This window comes from Ylistrum balloti, unplaced genomic scaffold (assembly GCF_031769215.1).
Source record: "Ylistrum balloti isolate Yb309-2 unplaced genomic scaffold, AGI_CSIRO_Ybal_v1 Utg370110, whole genome shotgun sequence".
Lineage (NCBI taxonomy): Eukaryota > Metazoa > Mollusca > Bivalvia > Pectinida > Pectinidae > Ylistrum > Ylistrum balloti.
Window position 1 is genome coordinate 369,237 of NW_026782132.1, and position 21,987 is coordinate 391,223.

Here is a 21,987-nt window from a genome sequence, read left to right on the forward strand (position 1 = left end):
TGCATCATACATCTCTTCTGTCCTTCTAGGACCCGTCTATGATGCTAAGGGCCTAAATTTTGAGCCTGGGAGGCGAATAAGAAAAATCCAAAGTGATCGTAAGAAAAGGCAAAATCTCGACGGGGAGGTGCAGCAACCCCATAATTAAATACATTTCGCAATATTCATATATCGAATTATTTTAAAACAGGGTCAAGTACATGAGTATTTTCTTAACCGCGCCACTGTTCGAATGAATCAAAACCATGCATGCAGGTTACGGGAAAACCTCGAGGACTTTAAGTCCACCATCAGTGTCTACCACCTGAGAATGGACAGGGAAATAGAGGGGAGGGTTGCTGTCGCTGTACATACGAAGATTAAGCCCCAAGTAGTATAACGGGGAGGGAGAGGAGGGTTGTAAATAATGTAAGGAGTGGGTCGCCTACAACTGTTGTTGGAAAGCCAGGACGACTCCGTATAGTATAGTATACTAACCAAAAAACCAAAAAAATAAATCTCCATAAAATAAAAATTTCCCAATAAGGTTGGCATCTCCTAGAAACAACACTATATAATTAAAATATATCTTATAATACTTTAACAGGATATTTACCTGACATCAACGATACCAGGTTCTATACAACAAGATAAATCTGTCACCAAGTATCCTTGAACCTTTACAAGGCATTAACGATACCAGGTCCAATATAACAAGATATAAGTGTTACCAAGTATCCCTGAATATTTACCGGGCATTAACGATACCAGGTCCAATATAACAAGATTAAACTGTCACCAAGTATCCCTGAATATTTACCGGGCATTAACGATACCAGGTTCTATACAACAAGATAAATCTGTCACCAAGTATCCTTGAACCTTTACAAGGCATGAACGATACCAGGTCAAATATAACAAAATATAAGTGTTACCAAGTATCCCTGAATATTTACCGGGCATTAATGATACCAGGTCCAATATAACAAAATATAAGTGTTACCAAGTATCCCTGAATATTTACCGGGCATTAATGATACCAGGTTAAACACAAGAAGATGAATATGTCACCAAGTATTCTTGACATTTACCGGGCATTAACGATACCAGGTCCAATATAACAAGATTAAACTGTCACCAAGTATCCTTGAACCTTTACAAGGCATTAACGATACCAGGTCCAATATAACAAGATATAAGTGTTACCAAGTATTCCTGAATATTTACCGGGCATTAACGATACCAGGTCCAATATAACAAGATTAAACTGTCACCAAGTATCCCTGAACATTTACAAGGCATTAACGATACCAGGTCCAATATAACAAGATTAAACTGTCACCAAGTATCCGTGAACATTTACCGGGCATTAACGACACCAGGTTCAACACAACAAAATTAAACTGTCACCAAGTATCCTTGAACATTTACAAGGCATTAACGACACCTGATTCAACAAGTAAACCCTCATATTTATCCATTATCACGCGAAAGTAGAATTATTACAATATAATGAAAATACAAATGATTTGAGTTCCAACTAAAATTAAATATGAACTGTTCAATGGCCACAACACTCCAATGAATTGTATTAACCATCGATGTTAGGGATAGGAATGTCTCTAGTGTTTTTACAGTGTTGTGTCACTGCCATCCAACCTCTTTTCTTCGGCGAGTACAGCCTCAACGCCTTTGATCATTTCTCGAACAACCTGGATCTCGGTTAAACCCAGTCTTCTCTTGTTGGAGATGTCGTAAACATCACCAACCATTTCCGTGTGCACTCCATTGACTCCTAAATATGTATAAATATACCATTTCAATGAGGATAATTAAAGCACAGAAAAATCTAGTTCAATACCAGGAAATATTGTATACTTCTTAATATTTTATTTGTATGTAGAATTGTATCATAATTTGACCAATCAGAGCGGGTTTTCCCCCCATTAACTTTCTGTTTAGCTGTTTGATCACATCAAAGCAACAGGCTTAAATTTTACCGCTGTTACAACTTCATTGTGCCAGGATTTTCCTAATACCAAATTTACGAACTATCTTAACTCGTATTTGGCATTGCTTGGTGCCGGTGTATAATGACATAGCGCTTTACAAAGAGCTGGCGTTGCATTACTTTGGATGGGATTCGTGAAATATATTGGAACTCGACAGGATGTTATCAAACATTGTGATTCATGTTTTTTTTACATATAATCTGGATGAAGATTGATTAGGTGTCACCAAAATGGCTATTTTAAAAAAAAATAACTGAAAACGTGAGCCTGATATTTTCATCCACTCACGCCATTCTGATTTAACAAGGGAACTACTGACCTCTTACTTGCAGGTGATATTTTTCTAAGAAATCATGGAAATACGGTTGGCCCGCAAGACATGGTATTTTGATATGTACACTGGCCCTCAGTGTGGTACCGAGATTGGAGGGACAGTACGTTAGGTAGCCCATGTTGGGGTGGTGGGCGAACTTCAGGTCAGTATTCTCGTCAACAAATTTCAGGGCCTGAAATAAAGTGCCTCATTTTAGTATTCAACACGATTAATATTGTGTATTATTTAATGCGCTATTAATAGTACAAAACGAAACTTTCCTCTATCTATACCCTATATCTATAGTACGTATGTGGGGATTCCCCCAAATCATCTACATCGTGCGTTGGTAACCCACTTGAGAACATGTAACCTGTTTTACCACGTGAATGAAATGGGTAATACAATATATAATATATATGTTTATATTATATGCAAAAATACAAAATGAATATTGTCCTCTTTTTACTGTTTACATCCTATTTCTACAGTACATAAATGGGATTCTCCCTAACCATTTACAGAGTGCATTGTTGACCCACTTGAGAAATATTGAACCGGGAAATAATTCATTACTGTATTAATCCTACCTGCAAGACTGCACAAAATCGATGGAATTTTGATTTCACGTATTCAGGAAAAACAGAACAGTACTATTACAAATTCATTGAATGTAAGAGATATATCATTAAGTTAAGTGAAATAGCCAAGAAATGAAACACATGGACATACAATATTTAATTTCAGAATTACTGATTTAAGTTTGTACTTCCGAATATAGCAATCAAAGTGCAGTGTATGCAGTTATTCGTTCACTGTAGACAGCAAGCATCAAGGGAAGTCTGATATCATCTGACGGTCCGGGTGTTCTCCCGGAATTCAAAAGTCCTGTCAGAAACGAAAATCAAAAACAGCAAAAACAACATCATATCACACAACTCATTCAAAACGTACCCTTAAGGAATCAGAGAAGATAGATTTGTTGACTTTAATAAATTTTGAATTTGTTTAATGCTGGGGAATTCTGGAAACCGAACACGACTGTTACCAACTGGTAATTAAGGATGATGAAACTCGTGTTTGACCGGAAGTAGGACAGAGTTCAATGTAAAATTAATTTCAACGTAGTATCTTAAACTTTTGTGTCTATATATTCCTCGCTATGTGTAGTTGTATCTATACCAGACAAAGCTGAGTGAAAATATGACGACTTGTAGAATGTTTAATTGTGGACTACATTTCGTAACAGCGTAGTTGATTGACGCCGTAATTCGGTTTTTAGTGGCAACAATTTCAACTACATACATGGGATGCTGTAGTGAGTTGGAAGAGTTCTGGTTTCATATACTTGCAAATGATAGACAATGAAACTTGTGTTTTACCTTTTATATTATACATGTGATAAGATAAAGATGTATTATAATACCTTAATCATGCTTCACAAACTTTTCTACACAAGGACTATAATAATAATTTCTGATGCAAATTGTAGGTACTGGTATGGCGTAAGTTGTACAGTGTTTAACTTGTGCCCGTTTCCTTTTGAAATATTTTCAAATGAATATTATCAAACTAAAATATTAACGTTTTTCCACACTAGGGTACTTTTCTCGAGTATAATTTTGCAAGCTCTGTGTATAATTCAAAACAATTTTGCCAAATCACTCTCTTGATTTTTTAGAGTCCCAAAATTAATATTTCAGATTGTTTCTTGACAATGGAAATGGATGTTTGGGTACAAAAAGTAAAAAATAATTACAGAGACTCTTTTTAATAATAAAAATGATAACCATATATTTTTCTATCAAAGTATAAAGTCATGAAAAAAGTTAAATTTCAGAACATTGACAAACAACGGACATTGACAAACAACGGACTGAATAAAGTTTTCAAAATTAACAATTTCTGGTTGCTATGGAGTTTTTGAGCCCTTATTTTCATATTATTTCAGAATCATTCTGTTGCGTTTTAATAGAAAAAGATGTGGTAGAAAAAGACCCCGTCAATCGAAAATAAGTAAGAACGCTCATTATTAACGATAAATAACTAATTATTCCCATTATGCATATTCTGACGCCTGTGACGGTAAAAGAAACGCAGCATAATAATGTTTTTCATTTATTCATTTATTTATTTATTTATCTATCTATTGATTATTATTTTTTTCGGCTTTTTGGTTTTTCTTTTTACTATCATTTAATATTTCGAAACCAGAGCAAACGTTAAAACGTTAATTTCTATGAAACTACCAGCTAATATCTCTAACTAGTCTTCTATCAGTCACAAACTACCAGCTAATATCTCTAACTAGTCTTCTATCAGTCACAAACTACCAGCTAATATCTCTAACTAGTCTTCTATCAGTCACAAACTACCAGCTCATATCTCTAACTAGTCTTCTATCAGTCACAAACTACCAGCAAATATCTCTAACTAGTCTTCTATCAGTCACAAACTACCAGATAATATCTCTAACTAATATCTCTAATATCTCTAACTAGTCTTCTTCTATCAGCTAATATATCACTTCTACAGTCACAAACTACCAGCTAATATCTCTAACTAGTCTTCTATCAGTCACAAACTATCTAGTCTTCTATCAGTCACAAACTACCAGCTAATATCTCTAACTAGTCTTCTATCAGTCACAAACTACCAGATAATATCTCTAACTAGTCTTCTATCAGTCACAAACTACCAGCTAATATCTCTAACTAGTCTTCTATCAGTCACAAACTACCAGTCTTCTATCAGTCACAAACTACCAGATAATATCTCTAACTAGTCTTCTATCAGTCACAAACTACCAGATAATATCTCTAACTAGTCTTCTATCAGTCACAAACTACCAGCTAATATCTCTAACTAGTCTCCTATCAGTCACAAACTACCAGCTAATATCTCTAACTAGTCTCCTATCAGTCACAAACTACCAGCTAATATCTCTAACTAGTCTTCTATCAGTCACAAACTACCAGCTAATATCTCTAACTAGTCTTCTATCAGTCACAAACTACCAGATAATATCTCTAACTAGTCTTCTATCAGTCACAAACTACAGATAATATCTAATATCTCTAACTAATATCTCTAGTCTTCTATCAGTCACAAACTACCAGCTAATATCACAAACTATCAGTCACAAACTACCAGCTAATATCTCTAACTAGTCTTCTATCAGTCACAAACTATCTAATATCTCTAACTAGTCTTCTATCAGTCACAAACTACCAGCTAATATTTCTAAATATCAAACTACCAGCTAATATCTCTAACTAGTCTTCTATCAGTCACAAACTACCAGCTAATATCTCTAACTAGTCTTCTATCAGTCACAAACTACCAGCTAATATCTCTAACTAGTCTTCTATCAGTCACAAACTATCAGCTAATATCTCTAACTAGTCTTCTATCAGTCACAAACTACCAGCTAATATCTCTAACTATTCTTCTATCAGTCACAAACTACCAGCTAATATCTCTAACTAGTCTTCTATCAGTCACAAACTACCAGCTAATATCTCTAACTAGTCTTCTATCAGTCACAAACTACCAGAATTTTCTTTTTTGGTCTTCTATCAGTCACAAACTACCAGAATTTTCTTTTTTGGTCTACTATCAGTCACAAACTACCAGATGGTCTTCTATCTCACAAACTACCAGAATTTTCTTTTTTGGTCTCTATCAGTCACAAACTACCAGAATTTTCTTTTTTGGTCTTCTATCAGTCACAAACTACCAGCTAATATCTCTAACTAGTCTTCTATCAGTCACAAACTACCAGCTAATATCTCTAGCTATCTTTCAGTCACAAACTACCAAAAGTCTTCTATCAGTCACAAACTACCAGCTAATATCTCTAATATCTCTAACTAGTCTTCTATCAGTCACAAACTACCAGCTAATATCTCTAACTAGTCTTCTATCAGTCACAAACTACCAGCTAATATCTCTAACTAGTCTTCTATCAGTCACAAACTACCAGCTAATATCTCTAACTAGTCTTCTATCAGTCACAAACTACCAGCTAATATCTCTAACTAGTCTTCTATCAGTCACAAACTACCAGCTAATATCTCTAACTAGTCTTCTATCAGTCACAAACTACCAGCTAATATCTCTAACTAGTCTTCTATCAGTCACAAACTACCAGCTAATATCTCTAACTAGTCTTCTATCAGTCACAAACTACCAGCTAATATCTCTAACTAGTCTTCTATCAGTCACAAACTACCAGCTAATATCTCTAACTAGTCTTCTATCAGTCACAAACTACCAGCTAATATCTCTAACTAGTCTTCTATCAGTCACAAACTACCAGCTAATATCTCTAACTAGTCTTCTATCAGTCACAAACTACCAGCTAATATCTCTAACTAGTCTTCTATCAGTCACAAACTACCAGCTAATATCTCTAATATCTTCTATCAGTCACAAACTACCAGCTAATATCTCTAACTAGTCTTCTATCAGTCACAAACTACCAGCTAATATCTCTAACTAGTCTTCTATCAGTCACAAACTACCAGCTAATATCTCTAACTAGTCTTCTATCAGTCACAAACTACCAGCTAATATCTCTAACTAGTCTTCTATCAGTCACAAACTACCAGCTAATATCTCTAACTAGTCTTCTATCAGTCACAAACTACCAGCTAATATCTCTAACAGTCACAAACTAGCTAATATCTCTCTATCAGTCACAAACTACCAGCTAATATCTCTAATAGTCTTCTATCAGTCACAAACTACCAGCTAATATCTCTAACTATCTTCTATCAGTCACAAACTACCAGCTAATATCTCTAACTAGTCTTCTATCAGTCACAAACTATCAGCTAATATCTCTAACTAGTCTTCTATCAGTCACAAACTACCAGCTAATATCTCTAACTAGTCTTCTATCAGTCACAAACTACCAGCTAATATCTCTAACTAGTCTTCTATCAGTCACAAACTACCAGCTAATATCTCTAACTAGTCTTCTATCAGTCACAAACTACCAGAATTTTCTTTTTTGGTCTTCTATCAGTCACAAACTACCAGAATTTTCTTTTTTGGTCTACTATCAGTCACAAACTACCAGAATTTTCTTTTTTGGTCTTCTATCAGTCACAAACTACCAGAATTTTCTTTTTTGGTCTTCTATCAGTCACAAACTACCAGCTAATATCTCTAACTAGTCTTCTATCAGTCACAAACTACCAGCTAATATCTCTAACTAGTCTTCTTTCAGTCACAAACTACCAAAATTTTCTTTTTTGGTCTTCTATCAGTCACAAACTACCAGCTAATATCTCTAACTAGTCTTCTATCAGTCACAAACTACCAGAATTTTCTTTTTTGGTCTTCTATCAGTCACAAACTACCAGCTAATATCTCTAACTAGTCTTCTATCAGTCACAAACTACCAGAATTTTCTTTTTTGGTCTTCTATCAGTCACAAACTACCAGCTAATATCTCTAACTAGTCTTCTATCAGTCACAAACTACCAGCTAATATCTCTAACTAGTCTTCTATCAGTCACAAACTACCAGCTAATATCTCTAACTAGTCTTCTATCAGTCACAAACTACCAGTTAATATCTCTAACTAGTCTTCTTTCAGTCAAAACTACCAGCTAATATCTCTAACTATTCTTCTATCAGTCACAAACTACCAGCTAATATCTCTAACTAGTCTTCTATCAGTCACAAACTACCAGCTAATATCTCTAACTAGTCTTCTATCAGTCACAAACTACCAGAATTTTCTTTTTTGGTCTTCTATCAGTCACAAACTACCAGAATTTTCTTTTTTGGTCTACTATCAGTCACAAACTACCAGAATTTTCTTTTTTGGTCTTCTATCAGTCACAAACTACCAGAATTTTCTTTTTTGGTCTTCTATCAATCACAAACTACCAGCTAATATCTCTAACTAGTCTTCTATCAGTCACAAACTACCAGCTAATATCTCTAGCTAGTCTTCTTTCAGTCACAAACTACCAAAATATTCTTTTTTGGTCTTCTATCAGTCACAAACTACCAGCTAATATCTCTAACTAGTCTTCTATCAGTCACAAACTACCAGAATTTTCTTTTTTGGTCTTCTATCAGTCACAAACTACCAGCTAATATCTCTAACTAGTCTTCTATCAGTCACAAACTACCAGCTAATATCTCTAACTAATCTTCTATCAGTCACAAACTACCAGCTCATATCTCTAACTAGTCTTCTATCAGTCACAAACTACCAGCTAATATCTCTAACTAGTCTTCTATCAGTCACAAACTACCAGATAATATCTCTAACTAGTCTTCTATCAGTCACAAACTACCAGCTAATATCTCTAACTAGTCTTCTTTCAGTCACAAACTACCAGCTAATATCTCTAACTAGTCTTCTATCAGTCACAAACTACCAGATAATATCTCTAACTAGTCTTCTATCAGTCACAAACTACCAGCTAATATCTCTAACTAGTCTTCTATCAGTCACAAACTACCAGCTAATATCTCTAACTAGTCTTCTATCAGTCACAAACTACCAGCTAATATCTCTAACTAGTCTTCTATCAGTCACAAACTACCAGCTAATATCTCTAACTAGTCTTCTTTCAGTCACAAACTACCAGCTAATATCTCTAACTAGTCTTCTATCAGTCACAAACTACCAGCTAATATCTCTAACTAGTCTTCTATCAGTCACAAACTACCAGCTAATATCTCTAACTAGTCTTCTATCAGTCACAAACTACCAGCTAATATCTCTAACTAGTCTTCTATCAGTCACAAACTACCAGCTAATATCTCTAACTAGTCTTCTATCAGTCACAAACTACCAGCTAATATCTCTAACTAGCCTTCTATCAGTCACAAACTACCAGCTAATATCTCTAACTAGTCTTCTATCAGTCACAAACTATCAGCTAATATCTCTAACTAGTCTTCTATCAGTCACAAACTACCAGCTAATATCTCTAACTAGTCTTCTATCAGTCACAAACTACCAGCTAATATCTCTAACTAGTCTTCTATCAGTCACAAACTACCAGCTAATATCTCTAACTAGTCTTCTATCAGTCACAAACTACCAGAATTTTCTTTTTTGGTCTTCTATCAGTCACAAACTACCAGAATTTTCTTTTTTGGTCTACTATCAGTCACAAACTACCAGAATTTTCTTTTTTGGTCTTCTATCAGTCACAAACTACCAGAATTTTCTTTTTTGGTCTTCTATCAGTCACAAACTACCAGAATTTTCTTTTTTGGTCTTCTATCAGTCACAAACTACCAGCTAATATCTCTAACTAGTCTTCTATCAGTCACAAACTACCAGCTAATATCTCTAACTAGTCTTCTTTCAGTCACAAACTACCAAAATTTTCTTTTTTGGTCTTCTATCAGTCACAAACTACCAGCTAATATCTCTAACTAGTCTTCTATCAGTCACAAACTACCAGAATTTTCTTTTTTGGTCTTCTATCAGTCACAAACTACCAGCTAATATCTCTAACTAGTCTTCTATCAGTCACAAACTACCAGAATTTTCTTTTTTGGTCTTCTATCAGTCACAAACTACCAGCTAATATCTCTAACTAGTCTTCTATCAGTCACAAACTACCAGCTAATATCTCTAACTAGTCTTCTATCAGTCACAAACTACCAGCTAATATCTCTAACTAGTCTTCTATCAGTCACAAACTACCAGTTAATATCTCTAACTAGTCTTCTTTCAGTCAAAACTACCAGCTAATATCTCTAACTAGTCTTCTTTCAGTCAAAACTACCAGCTAATATCTCTAACTAGTCTTCTATCAGTCACAAACTACCAGATAATATCTTACCTGGTCATCTTTCAGTTACAAACAACCATACAATTTCTTAACTAATCTTTATCAGTCACAAACTATCAGACAATTTCTTAACTGCTCTTCCTCTGTCACAGAGTACTACAAAATCGAGATATCTACTTTGGCTAGATCGACCTTTTAGTGTACCTCTATGACGGTTAGTGAAATATTAGTCATTATAACAAAACGTTATGTATGAATGAACAAATGAAAAAAGAAACCCCGTCTGAGTATATTGTGCCCACAATGACGAAATTCTAATTCAAAATTGATACAATAGGAATAGGATAAATGGACAAGAATAATGGCCGCCAACGATGGCTTCACCACAGAGGATTATAAATGGTCGTACCGTGACCAACCGTTTATAAACGGTTCCCAAATCACTGCCCTCCTGCATAGAGATGAACCTGAGATGATCCTCTTCATTCACCCATACCAAAAAAGTCTTTGCTGGGTTGTAGAATATCCCACGTCCAATCGGCCAATCATCGTACACGTTGGCATCACCAAGAAATCTGAAATATATAAGGTTATTATTTTGCAATTTGAAACCTGTCACTAATTTTCTTTTTTCAATTACATTTGATTAAGTTTATACATTCATTTTACATGTTAAACAATATTTTTTTATTCAGTAATAAGCATTTAATTACAGACAGGTACGCATAATCTTATGGGATGGGAAAACAAGCTTAAAGCTTATATTAATTCCTTTCCCATGTACATACAAAGACAAATATAAATCGGAAATGGAACACCTAACATCGACATTGGATGAAAAAGTAATATTTGGACATAACAATAAAACATATTAACTTACGTATACGCACATGTGGTGGATAGAATTACAAAATGTAATTTACAACTTAAGTAGTGGCGCCTTAATTTATTGGTATGTAAAAAAGGTTACCTTTCAAAGCTCCATTCAGATCTATGAAACAATACATAATGTACAGTTTTATAATAAGAATTAAAGGACAAAAAATATTAGGTAAAACGTTTACTAAGCTTGATATAATTTTGCACGGTCAAGAATATTTGTTCATTTTTCTGATTAGAGTAAGTGTCGTTTCCCCATAATAGAGTTTTTTCAGTTAGAGTAATATCTAGTTGAAGTAAAGTATTTTGTCGAATTATGTTATAATTAGCACAAGACAATAAAAAATGGTGGGTACTTTCTACTAACCCGCATGAACAAAATGGACTTTCTTCCAGATTTCTTAAGTATAAATGTTGTTTGAGATTACTGCATTTAAGTCTCAATCGTGTATGTAAAATTTGAAGGTTTCTACTTCCAATATTAAAATAGTGTGGAATCATTACATTTTCTTTTTGTAAAAATCTTTTGATAATCCTGACAGACGGATTTTCGCGAATGTCGATTGGTAAAGAATTCCATAAATGTACTGAAGAATTTAAAAAAGATGTTTTATAAAACTGAGTCCTGCAATTAATTAATAGTAAATTGTTTGAATTTCTAGTATTATGTCTGTGGGTATCTGATACCTTACTTGGAATTAGACTGGATAGATAAAATGGAGTTTTCTTATGATACATTTTATGAAACTGCAAGAGTTTATGATTTTCCCGTCTTTTAGAAAGTTTTTCCCAACCCACATCTTTATACAATAAACTAACACTTGACAATTTAGTAGCACCTGTAACTATTCTTGCAGCTTCTATTTGGATGTTTTCTAAATTTTGACATAAATAATTGGGTAAATTATCCCAAACTACGTCAGAATATTCCAAAATAGGTCTGATAAAAGCAAAATATATTGTTTGGAGAGAATTCCTATCAAGTATGTTTTTTAAATTTCTTAAAACCGCTAGTCTTGGTGACACTTTCTTTAATATGTAATCAGTATGATTTTTCCATGTACCATCATCAGAAAATAACACCCCTAAATGCTTATGAGATTTTACATTAGTTACATTGACATTGTCCATAGTGATAGGATCATAAATTCCTGGTATAGTTTTTCGGCTAATTAATAAAGATTCTGTCTTGTCTGGATTAAATTTTACTAACCACTTATTTGCCCATACATGTATTTTTGAAAGATCATTATTGATGGTATTAATAGCAATCGTGGGATTTTCAACTATGATATACAAGGCTGTGTCATCAGCAAATAACTTTATTTTACAACTAATATCATTCACTATATCATTAATATATACTAAAAAGAAGAGAGGACCTAATATTGAACCTTGAGGTACACCTGCTTTGATATTTTGGGTTTCAGAGAAAATACCATTTATAACAACCCTTTGACTTCTGTCAGTTAAATAATTTTTGCACCAAGATAGCAATTTACCAGAAACGCCAGATTTTTCCAATTTATGTATAAGACCCCTGTGCCAAACCCTATCAAACGCTTTACTTATATCACAGAATACGGCAATGATTTCTTTACCCGCGTCTAAAGCCCTCCCAATATCATTTGTAATGTCTAATAATTGATTTGTTGCAGAATCCCCAGGTGTGAAGCCCGATTGACAATTTGTAAAATAATTTGTATCTCTAAAAAAATTGTAAAGATGTTTAAAAATACACCTTTCCATTAGTTTGCCAACGATACTTATCAAAGATATAGGTCTATAGTTTGAAACAACGGATTTGTCACCTTTTTTAAAAACTGGTGTAACATTAGCGACTTTCCATATAGAAGGATATATACCACAGTCGATAGATTTGTTAAACAATTTAGAAAGAATTGAAATAATAGACCCTGTCTTTGCTTCCTTAATAATTCTTGGACTCATTTTATCTGGACCAGAAGCTTTAGAAGTATCTAACTTATTTATTGCATCTTCAACATCTTGTTCAGTGATATCAATATTTTCAAGTGTATTATTAGTAGCTACATTATTTGGTAGTGTTACATTAGAGTCGTCGATAGTAGACTGGCTAATAAAGTAATTGTTAAAAAGATCTGCTTTTTGTTTACTATCACCATAATATATATCATTTTGCATTAACGTTGGTATATGAGAAGTTTTGGTTGAAAAATTTGTAAAATTGTTAATCAACTTCCACCAGTCACGTGTTGATGTAGACATACATTTTATCTTACCGGTTAACTTTAAAACATATTCATTTTTTGCTTTCCTTATAGCGTCAATACATTTATTTCTTGCCTGTCTAAATTTCTGCCAGTGATACGGATTTTGGGTACCTTTAGCTTTTCGGTGTAATCGTTTTCGATCCCTTATTAATTTTCTTACATCATTATGCATCCATAGTGGTTCATTATGCCTTATTGTTACTGTTTTATTAGGAATACATATTTTAGCAGCATCTAATATTGTGGAATTAAAAAAAATGGCAAATTCGTCAATTGATAAATTTTCAAATGGACTAATCCAGTCGATATTATTCAATCTATCCCGAAACATTTTGTAGTCACCGTTTTTATATAACCATATATGCCTTTGAATACTTGATTTCAAACTGTTACGACTAACATCTAAAAATGTATAAATAGGGCAGTGATATCTAGTCTCAGCAGGTAAAAAAGATTCTCCAACAACAACTTCCTTAATAACGCCTATATTATTTGTCATAAATATGTCTAAAAGAGAGGATGAATTTTCTGTGAAATGAGTAGGTTCATCAACAAGTTGAATAAAATTATATCGATACATTAAATCAATAATACGATTAGGGTTTGTAGCTAATTGATTTTCATTAAAATCACCTGTTATCAATATACTATCAAATTCATAATTGGCAACCATATCAATAGAAAGATCAATTAAATTCCAAATTTCATTCCCAGAGTTCGGAGGTCTATAAAAGGTTCCTAGCATAATAATTTTATTGTTAAGCTGCAGTTCTATCCAAATGCATTCTAGATTATTAATTTCAAATTCCGAACGCCGGATCGCAGTAATATTTTTATTAACATACACGGCAATACCCCCACCGATTCTATCAGACCGAGATTTTACAAAAGGGTCATGAAATTTAGAAAGAAGAAGTTCGCCGGACTTTTCTGTTGTAGGTGATAACCAAGTTTCAGTAAAGGATAAGATATCATATTGATGTAGTTCACTAAAGATTAAGTCCACTTTAGGTAAAAGGCTCTGAACGTTGTAGTGCACTAATGATAAATAATCTTGGTTAAGAATTGATAAATCTGAAAGGGATGAACTACCAGGACCCGGGTTACTTTCAATATCTCCACAACGTACGAGTAAATGTTGAAAATATATTAAATATACACTACCCATGCCAATCGACCAACTGTCAATAACACTTACAAAGTTCAAGTTGGGGTACGGTCCCCAAATATAGAGGGAGTAGTAGACAAAGGAGTAATACATAGCACACAATAATGTTCAAAACAGCATTTACATGTACATTATTAGAATATTCATTCGACTTATTTACATTACTTAAGTTTAAAGGTTTGTCTTTCATAAGCATATGAAGAAATACCATAATAGGCATCGCATTGATTTTATAAACCAAAAATAAATTGGTTGCTAAAATGATAATGAGGTCTAATTGTTTGCTCAAAGGTAACCGACTTGACCTCGCGTGATACAAACCAATAAGGACACGGTGCGAAAAACAATCAACGGGCATTATGTAATATGATATGCATAGTAGGGATATCTCCGTGTCCAAACATAGTCAGTTTGCAAAAGACGAGGTTTACGTGTTAAAAAATAGCGCCACTTCGTTACGATGTACATAGGATTTAGTCGTGAAATTACTTTACCAATATACTTAGCAAAATAGGTATCATAAGTCACCACATTGCAAAGACATAGAAAGTAACAATGGAAAAACTGGTATAACCAGGAGAAATAATTTGATTTGGATGAGAAATTCTGGTGAATTTGGCCTGCTACTAGTATTTACACAACATACAACAATGTTTATATATTACAAACTCTATACTTAAATTGAAAACTTTATCATCTCATGCCCGGACAGAATCCACCATACTGTACACCATGCACAAACAAGTCCCACATAATACACTCTAACATCACACCCTTGTAATCTAGTTTGCGTGCACAATACATCCATGCGCAAATGATATATTTATATTTATACTGCCTACTTTCAAGATAAACATATGTAAAAAACCAACATGATCAGATTCAAACACAAATATTTACAGGTAAGTACGTGATCATTTTATGAACGTAATTTGTAGTCTATAGAACGTGTGAAAATGCACGTTCATTTAGATTTTCAACTGTTAATAAATCATGGTAAGTAATATTGGATAGTGGAACAAATTCAATGCCATCACTCAATACAAATGAACGTCATTTTATATGAACATGTGACGTCGTTTAAATTGGTGCAGATAAATACATATTACCATTTTTCATGAAAACAATTTGTAATGAATAGAACGTGTATAAATGCACGTTAATTAAGGCTTTTACTGTTAATAAAACGAGGTAAGCCATATTGGACAATTGACTGGAAAAATGCATGTACTTGTGTATAGACACAAAACTCAACTGTGATCGGTCCGTAATACAAATAAACGTCATTTATATGAACATGTGACGTCATTTAAGTATATGCAGGTATAAGTACATGTTACCATTGTTCATCGCAATAATATGTAATGAACGTTAATTATGACATTGCCTGTTATGTAGAACAAGGTAAGCAATATTAATCACTGTGAGAATACACAAATGCATTGCGAACTCTTTGCATAAATGTACGTCATTTTGTATGAAAATGTGACGTCATTTAAGTTTATGCAGATATAAGTACATATTACCATTTTTCATGGAATTAATTTTTAATGAATGGAACGTGTACATATGCACGTTAATTTAGACATTGGCTGTTATATGTTTAAAACGAGGTAGACAATATTGAACATTGTGAGAATACACATAATCATTGCGATTCTTTATATAAATGAATGTCATTTTTTATGAACAAGTGACGTCGTTTAAATTGATGCAGGTACAAGTACATATGACCATTTATCATGAAAATAAAATAATTCTTAATGAATAGAACGTGTAGAAACGGACGTTAATTAAGACTTTGATTGTTAATAGAACGAGGTAAGTAATATTGGACAATTGACTGGAAAAATATATGTACATGTGTATAGACACAAAACTCAATTGTGATCACTCAATATAAATGAACGTCATTTTATATGAACATGTGACGTCGTTTAAGTTTATGCAGGCATAGGTACATATTACCATTTTGGAAATAATTAGTAATGAATATAACGTGTACAAATGCACGTTGATTTAGACATTGGCTGTTAAATAAAACGAGGTAAGTAATATTGGACACTAAAAAAATACACAAATTCATTGAAATCCCTCAATATAAATGAAAGTCAATGAAAATATTTTGTAATGAAGAGAATGTGTACAAATGCACGTTAATTTGACTGTTAATAAAACGAGGTAAGTAATATTGGATAAGTAGTAATGACTGGAAAAATGCATGTACATGTGTATATACACAAACTCAGTTGTGGTCATTCACTATAAGTGAACGTCATTTTATATGAACACGTCACGTCGTTTGAGTTTATAGGTAAGTATATTACCAATTTTTCAAGAAAGTAATTTGTAAAAAATAAAAATTGTACAAATTCACGTTGAAACATTGATTGATAATAAACGATGAGATTAATATTGGACACTGGAAAAATACGCAAATTCTTTGCGATCACTCAAGATAAATAATCATCATAGGCCATGTGAACATGTGACGTCGGTAAGTTTACAGGTAAGTATATTATCGTTTCCTTCTTAAAAGGAATTGATAATGAATAAGTGTGAACATATTCGGACTGTTGGTATAAAGAATTGATCACATGTAGGATACTCAGAAATTGACTGACATTTGAACACCTTGTGACGGAGGTTATTCGGAGGTACTGAGGACGTGGCCAAACCTACACAAATCCTTCTCCTGGAAGATCTGATGATTTCGGTCCGAATTGTCTTTAACCATCACTTTACCGTCCCATGTCCAGGTCTGGACCACTGGATTAGAAGGATTCTTCGCCAACTGACGGCAGAGAAATGCAAGTTTGTCGCGATATTTAGTAAGGTCTTCATTTACTGACACAGACTTCGTGGTAGGACACTCCCGAAATTTTTTACTTGATTTTAAAAGTGTACGTTTGGTTTCGTATGACCTTAGCCTCATAATAATCTGGCGAGGTCTGGACCTCGTTTTCGTGGGATTTCCAACACGATGCGACCTTTCAATATCATCAGCAGTTACAGGTATCCCGGCTTTTTCAATGACTTCAAGGACAAGAGCAGTGGTATTTTCGGATTGGGATTCGGGGATCCCAGAAATTCTTACCAGAGGCCTCCGGCTATATTGCTCTAAATCGTCCAGTTTAAGCCGGAGGTCTTGGTTTTCTAGCTTCACGGCGTCTAGCTCAGCCCTTAGTGGTGCTGTTTCCTTTTGTATGAGGCCAGATATTTCACTCACTACCATTTCTTTAACGGCCATAGCTATATCTCGTATGTTTTCCGGAGAGAGATTAACATTAAAGGCTTGAGTATTAGAGGAGTGGCCCAGAGGATACCCAGCAGTTTGAGGATAGAAGTTACCAGGAAGGACGTTTCCATGAGGAGTTGAGGGAGTCGATGTACCCATCGGAAGGTATAGGCCGGGTTGACTAGGGTACATAGGGTAATTGGGTGGGCTCTCTTCAGTAAGGGATCCCTGTCTGGCCTTTTTACTTTCAGGAAAAATTGGAGACGACGATGATGAAGAATTCAGAAGATGTTTATTGGAAGTTGAAGTAGTATTCATGATGGATTAACAAACGTCAAAGCATACAATATTTCAGGAACCGTTCATGCACACACTGGAAATGTAAACAAACAGGTGAGTACAGGTGTTTTACACGGCTGGGGTCAGCGAGTCTATACAGGTAAGACACAGTATATCGTGGTCAGCAGGCGTGACGGACACGAGCGTATACACGAGTATGTATGTAAAATAGTATGGCGATCTCAGGATACGATGCAATATTTGGACGAGCAATATCAGTAATTCATGTTAAATTTATAGGAGTCCAGCTATACGGATACATTCCATACTTATTATATTACCATAGTCCAGCTTATTTGGCCAATCAGCAGGCTGCAATAGTGTAGAATTCCACATTTCAGGCTGAGCGATGTTACTGGGTGTCACCAGTCCGAAGGCCGGTAACTCATCCAATGTTACATGTTAATAGCATGATTACAACAGTATCAGATCGAAAGACAAGTTGAGGAATATTTTGTGTGGATTTGTAGGGCATCAGTTAAAGGCAGAATACATGCATTCCACATATTTCATCTATCTCAACATACAGCTGTTGTCTGTACCATTTATGATATTATACAGTATGCCGTAATGAATAAATGGATATCACGTTTTGTCTAATATGACTAGATTACCATGTTTTCCTTACGTATCCTCAAGGTGTATCCATATAAACTATGTGTCTCGATATTTTTGTTATATGTTTAAAAAATCCTACTAGAATTGCTGGAACATCCATTCTTTGATTACAATAATATATATATATAAACTTTTCATGTTCAAATAAAATAAACCAAAATTAGTGGTTTTAAAGTTCCTTTAAACAAACTTTACAGTTAGTCTCCTATGTTTATAGAACATATTATAATTTGACTATTTGTGAAAACTAGTTAAGAAGGCTAGTTGGGTATCACTTAATGAACTAATTTCATTACTTTCACTCTAGATCTGTGGAGTTAGAGTTAATGGCTCCTTCACTCAAAGAAGGTATACGGTTAGAGTAAAATTCCATGTTAATGCATCATACAATATCAGTACCTGGTTCTCGATTTGTTGCTATGTAGGACACATACTTAATTATATTCATATTCCCATTTATAGGACCTCTCTCCTATAGTTTCTGGATATATCTTGTTGCGTGATGTCACGTGATCTATATAATTTACATATGTATGTATCCAAAATGTGATTTATGTACTCCTGTATAAATAATTATATATACTAACAATGTAACGGAATCTCAATAACAGAAAAACAAAAACTATCAAACGAGGGCAAAATATGAACAAAGGAAAGATAGACGAACCGATGAAAGTGTGGTGTTTCAGAGGGGGAAGCGTCTTCTGCTTTATTGACGACATGCGTCGTGTAAATCTTGACCAATCAAAATAAACGTTCACAAATGAAAACAATGTAAGCAACAACAGAATCACCAAGCGTATCATCAAACTCATCTAAACTCATATAGCACACGTGAATAGAACATATACCCGTTACCTATTATCCTGTAAATAGAGAAAGTGATCTTCAGTCAATTCATGTTGTTTGGCTTTACTCATCTCACCCAATGGAAAATAGGATCCCTTCAACTCCCCACTGAAGGTTTCCAAAGCATTCTTAGCCCTAGATTCCAGTTCAATGCGATCCTGCAAAGTGGATACATTTTGTTCTATTGTATAATATAGATAACGAATATGATAAATAGATACATTTTATTTTATAATATAAATAACAGATATGATGAATAGATAAATTTTGTTTTATTGTATAATATAAATAACGGATATGATAAATAAATACATTTTGTTTATTGTATAAATAACAGATATGATAAATAAATACATTTTGTTTATAATATAAATAACAGATATGATAAATAAATACATTTTGTTTATAATATAAATAACAGATATGATCAATAAATACATTTTGTTTTATTGTATAATATAAATAACAGATATGATAAATAAATACATTTTGTTTATAATATAAATAACAGATATGATCAATAAATACATTTTGTTTTATTGTATAATATAAATAACAGATATGATAAATAAATACATTTTGTTTATAATATAAATAACAGATATGATCAATAAATACATTTTGTTTTATTGTATAATATAAATAACAGATATGATAAATAAATACATTTTGTTTATAATATAAATAACAGATATGATCAATAAATACATTTTGTTTTATTGTATAATATAAATAACAGATATGATAAATAAATACATTTTGTTTATAATATAAATAACAGATATGATAAATAAATACATTTTGTTTTATTGTATAATATAAATAACAGATATGATAAATAAATACATTTTGTTTATAATATAAATAACAGATATGATAAATAAATACATTTTGTTTTATTGTATAATATAAATAACAGATATGATAAATAAATACATTTTGTTTATAATATAAATAACAGATATGATCAATAAATACATTTTGTTTTATTGTATAGTATAAATAACGGATATGATAAATAGATACATTTTATTGTATAGTATAAATAACGGATATGATAAATAGATACATTTTATTGTATAGTATAAATAACGGATATGATAAATAAATACATTTTATTGTATAATATAAATAACGGATTTGATAAATAGATACATTTTATTGTATAATATAAATAACAGATATGATAAATAGATATATTTTGTGTAATATAAATAACGGATTTGATAAATAGATACATTTTATTGTATAATATAAATAACAGATATGATAAATAGATATATTTTGTGTAATATAAATAACGGATTTGATAAATAGATACATTTTATTGTATAATATAAATAACAATTCCAATTTCAATACAATATAAAGAATAAAATGTATTTTGTGCTGTTGTCATATACACATTTTTTTAAGGTTTCATCTTTTCTCTGGCAACTTCAATGTTTTCACAGAGGCTGAGTGGACATTTGTACAAGTTTACCAGTATTGACATCTGCATTTTTTCTGTATGCCAATTTATATTTTCTTTAATGACTATTGATCAATCTAAACAAAATTGATAAAAATTATGACGATTTTCTTACCTTAAGTTTGGCAGTAGGATGAAAAGGGAAGCCCGCTTGTGAGCGCCCCACACGGACACGAGTGGAAGATATATACCTCTTTGAAGGATCGAGATCTCCGAACCCAAGATTGTTAATATCTCCAAAATCTGGGTTAGGATGACTGACCTGATCAACTTTATGGTAATCTTTAATGACCGGGTGGAATATTTCCGAGAACACATCGTATGCTTCAGGGTCAGAGGCATACATGCCACATCCGCTGTCAAGGTTGATACACCCTTTAAACGACAAATTGTCGTCATCAATTCATAGAAAATTATTAATTATTCATAAGAGTAATTATTGATTTTAAAATACAGCTGTATATCTTTAGTTAGAAACCCTTTCTTCACCTATTCGGTACAGTTTGCGACATATCTTGGTCGAGTGAACTTCACTTGTCAGTTTAGAAGCTGCTCAGAATACGTAGATCTGGTGCAATAATAAAATTCTTAAAATGTTTTACCCTGTCTGATTATATTTACATGCTTGTTCTCCTTATCTGAATTGTGTGTATGTATACATCTAGGGCAGCATACAATAGTATGCATTACCTCCTTTGATGCAGTCCAATAACGTTCCATTGTGAAAGGTAACCCTGTCTTTCAGCTGTCTAAAGATAAGTTCTGTCATGTTTCTCTTCAGAAATGAAGTCGATTTTGCATGTTTTAGTCTGTTCCAATGTTCCAATAAAGACGTGGTCGACATGTTGTTTCTGCGTAAAATAATAAATACCTAATAACACGAAACGACAAAATGTATGACAGCATTTACACACAAAAACAAAATACACTGCAGCATCGACACAAAACGACATAATGTATTACAGCATTTACACACAAATACAAAATACACTGCAGCACCGACACAAAACGACATAATGTATTACAGCATTAACACACAAAAACAAAATATACTGCAGCATCGACACAAAACTACGAAATGTAGTACAGCA

General features: G+C 33.1%; 1 protein-coding gene across 1 annotated transcript; it reads right to left on the reverse strand.

Moving 5' to 3' along the window:
* Positions 1-1,610: 1,610 nt before the first annotated feature.
* Positions 1,611-21,740, reverse strand: LOC132550187 (arginine kinase-like). Its single transcript, XM_060214219.1, has 6 exons — positions 21,587-21,740; positions 21,012-21,271; positions 19,435-19,583; positions 10,492-10,657; positions 2,311-2,497; positions 1,611-1,774 (listed from the first exon to the last, which is right to left on the reverse strand). The coding sequence occupies exons 1-6, from the start codon at positions 21,738-21,740 to the stop codon at positions 1,611-1,613; spliced, it is 1,080 nt and encodes a 359-aa protein (XP_060070202.1).
* Between the last annotated feature and the right edge of the window lie 247 nt (positions 21,741-21,987).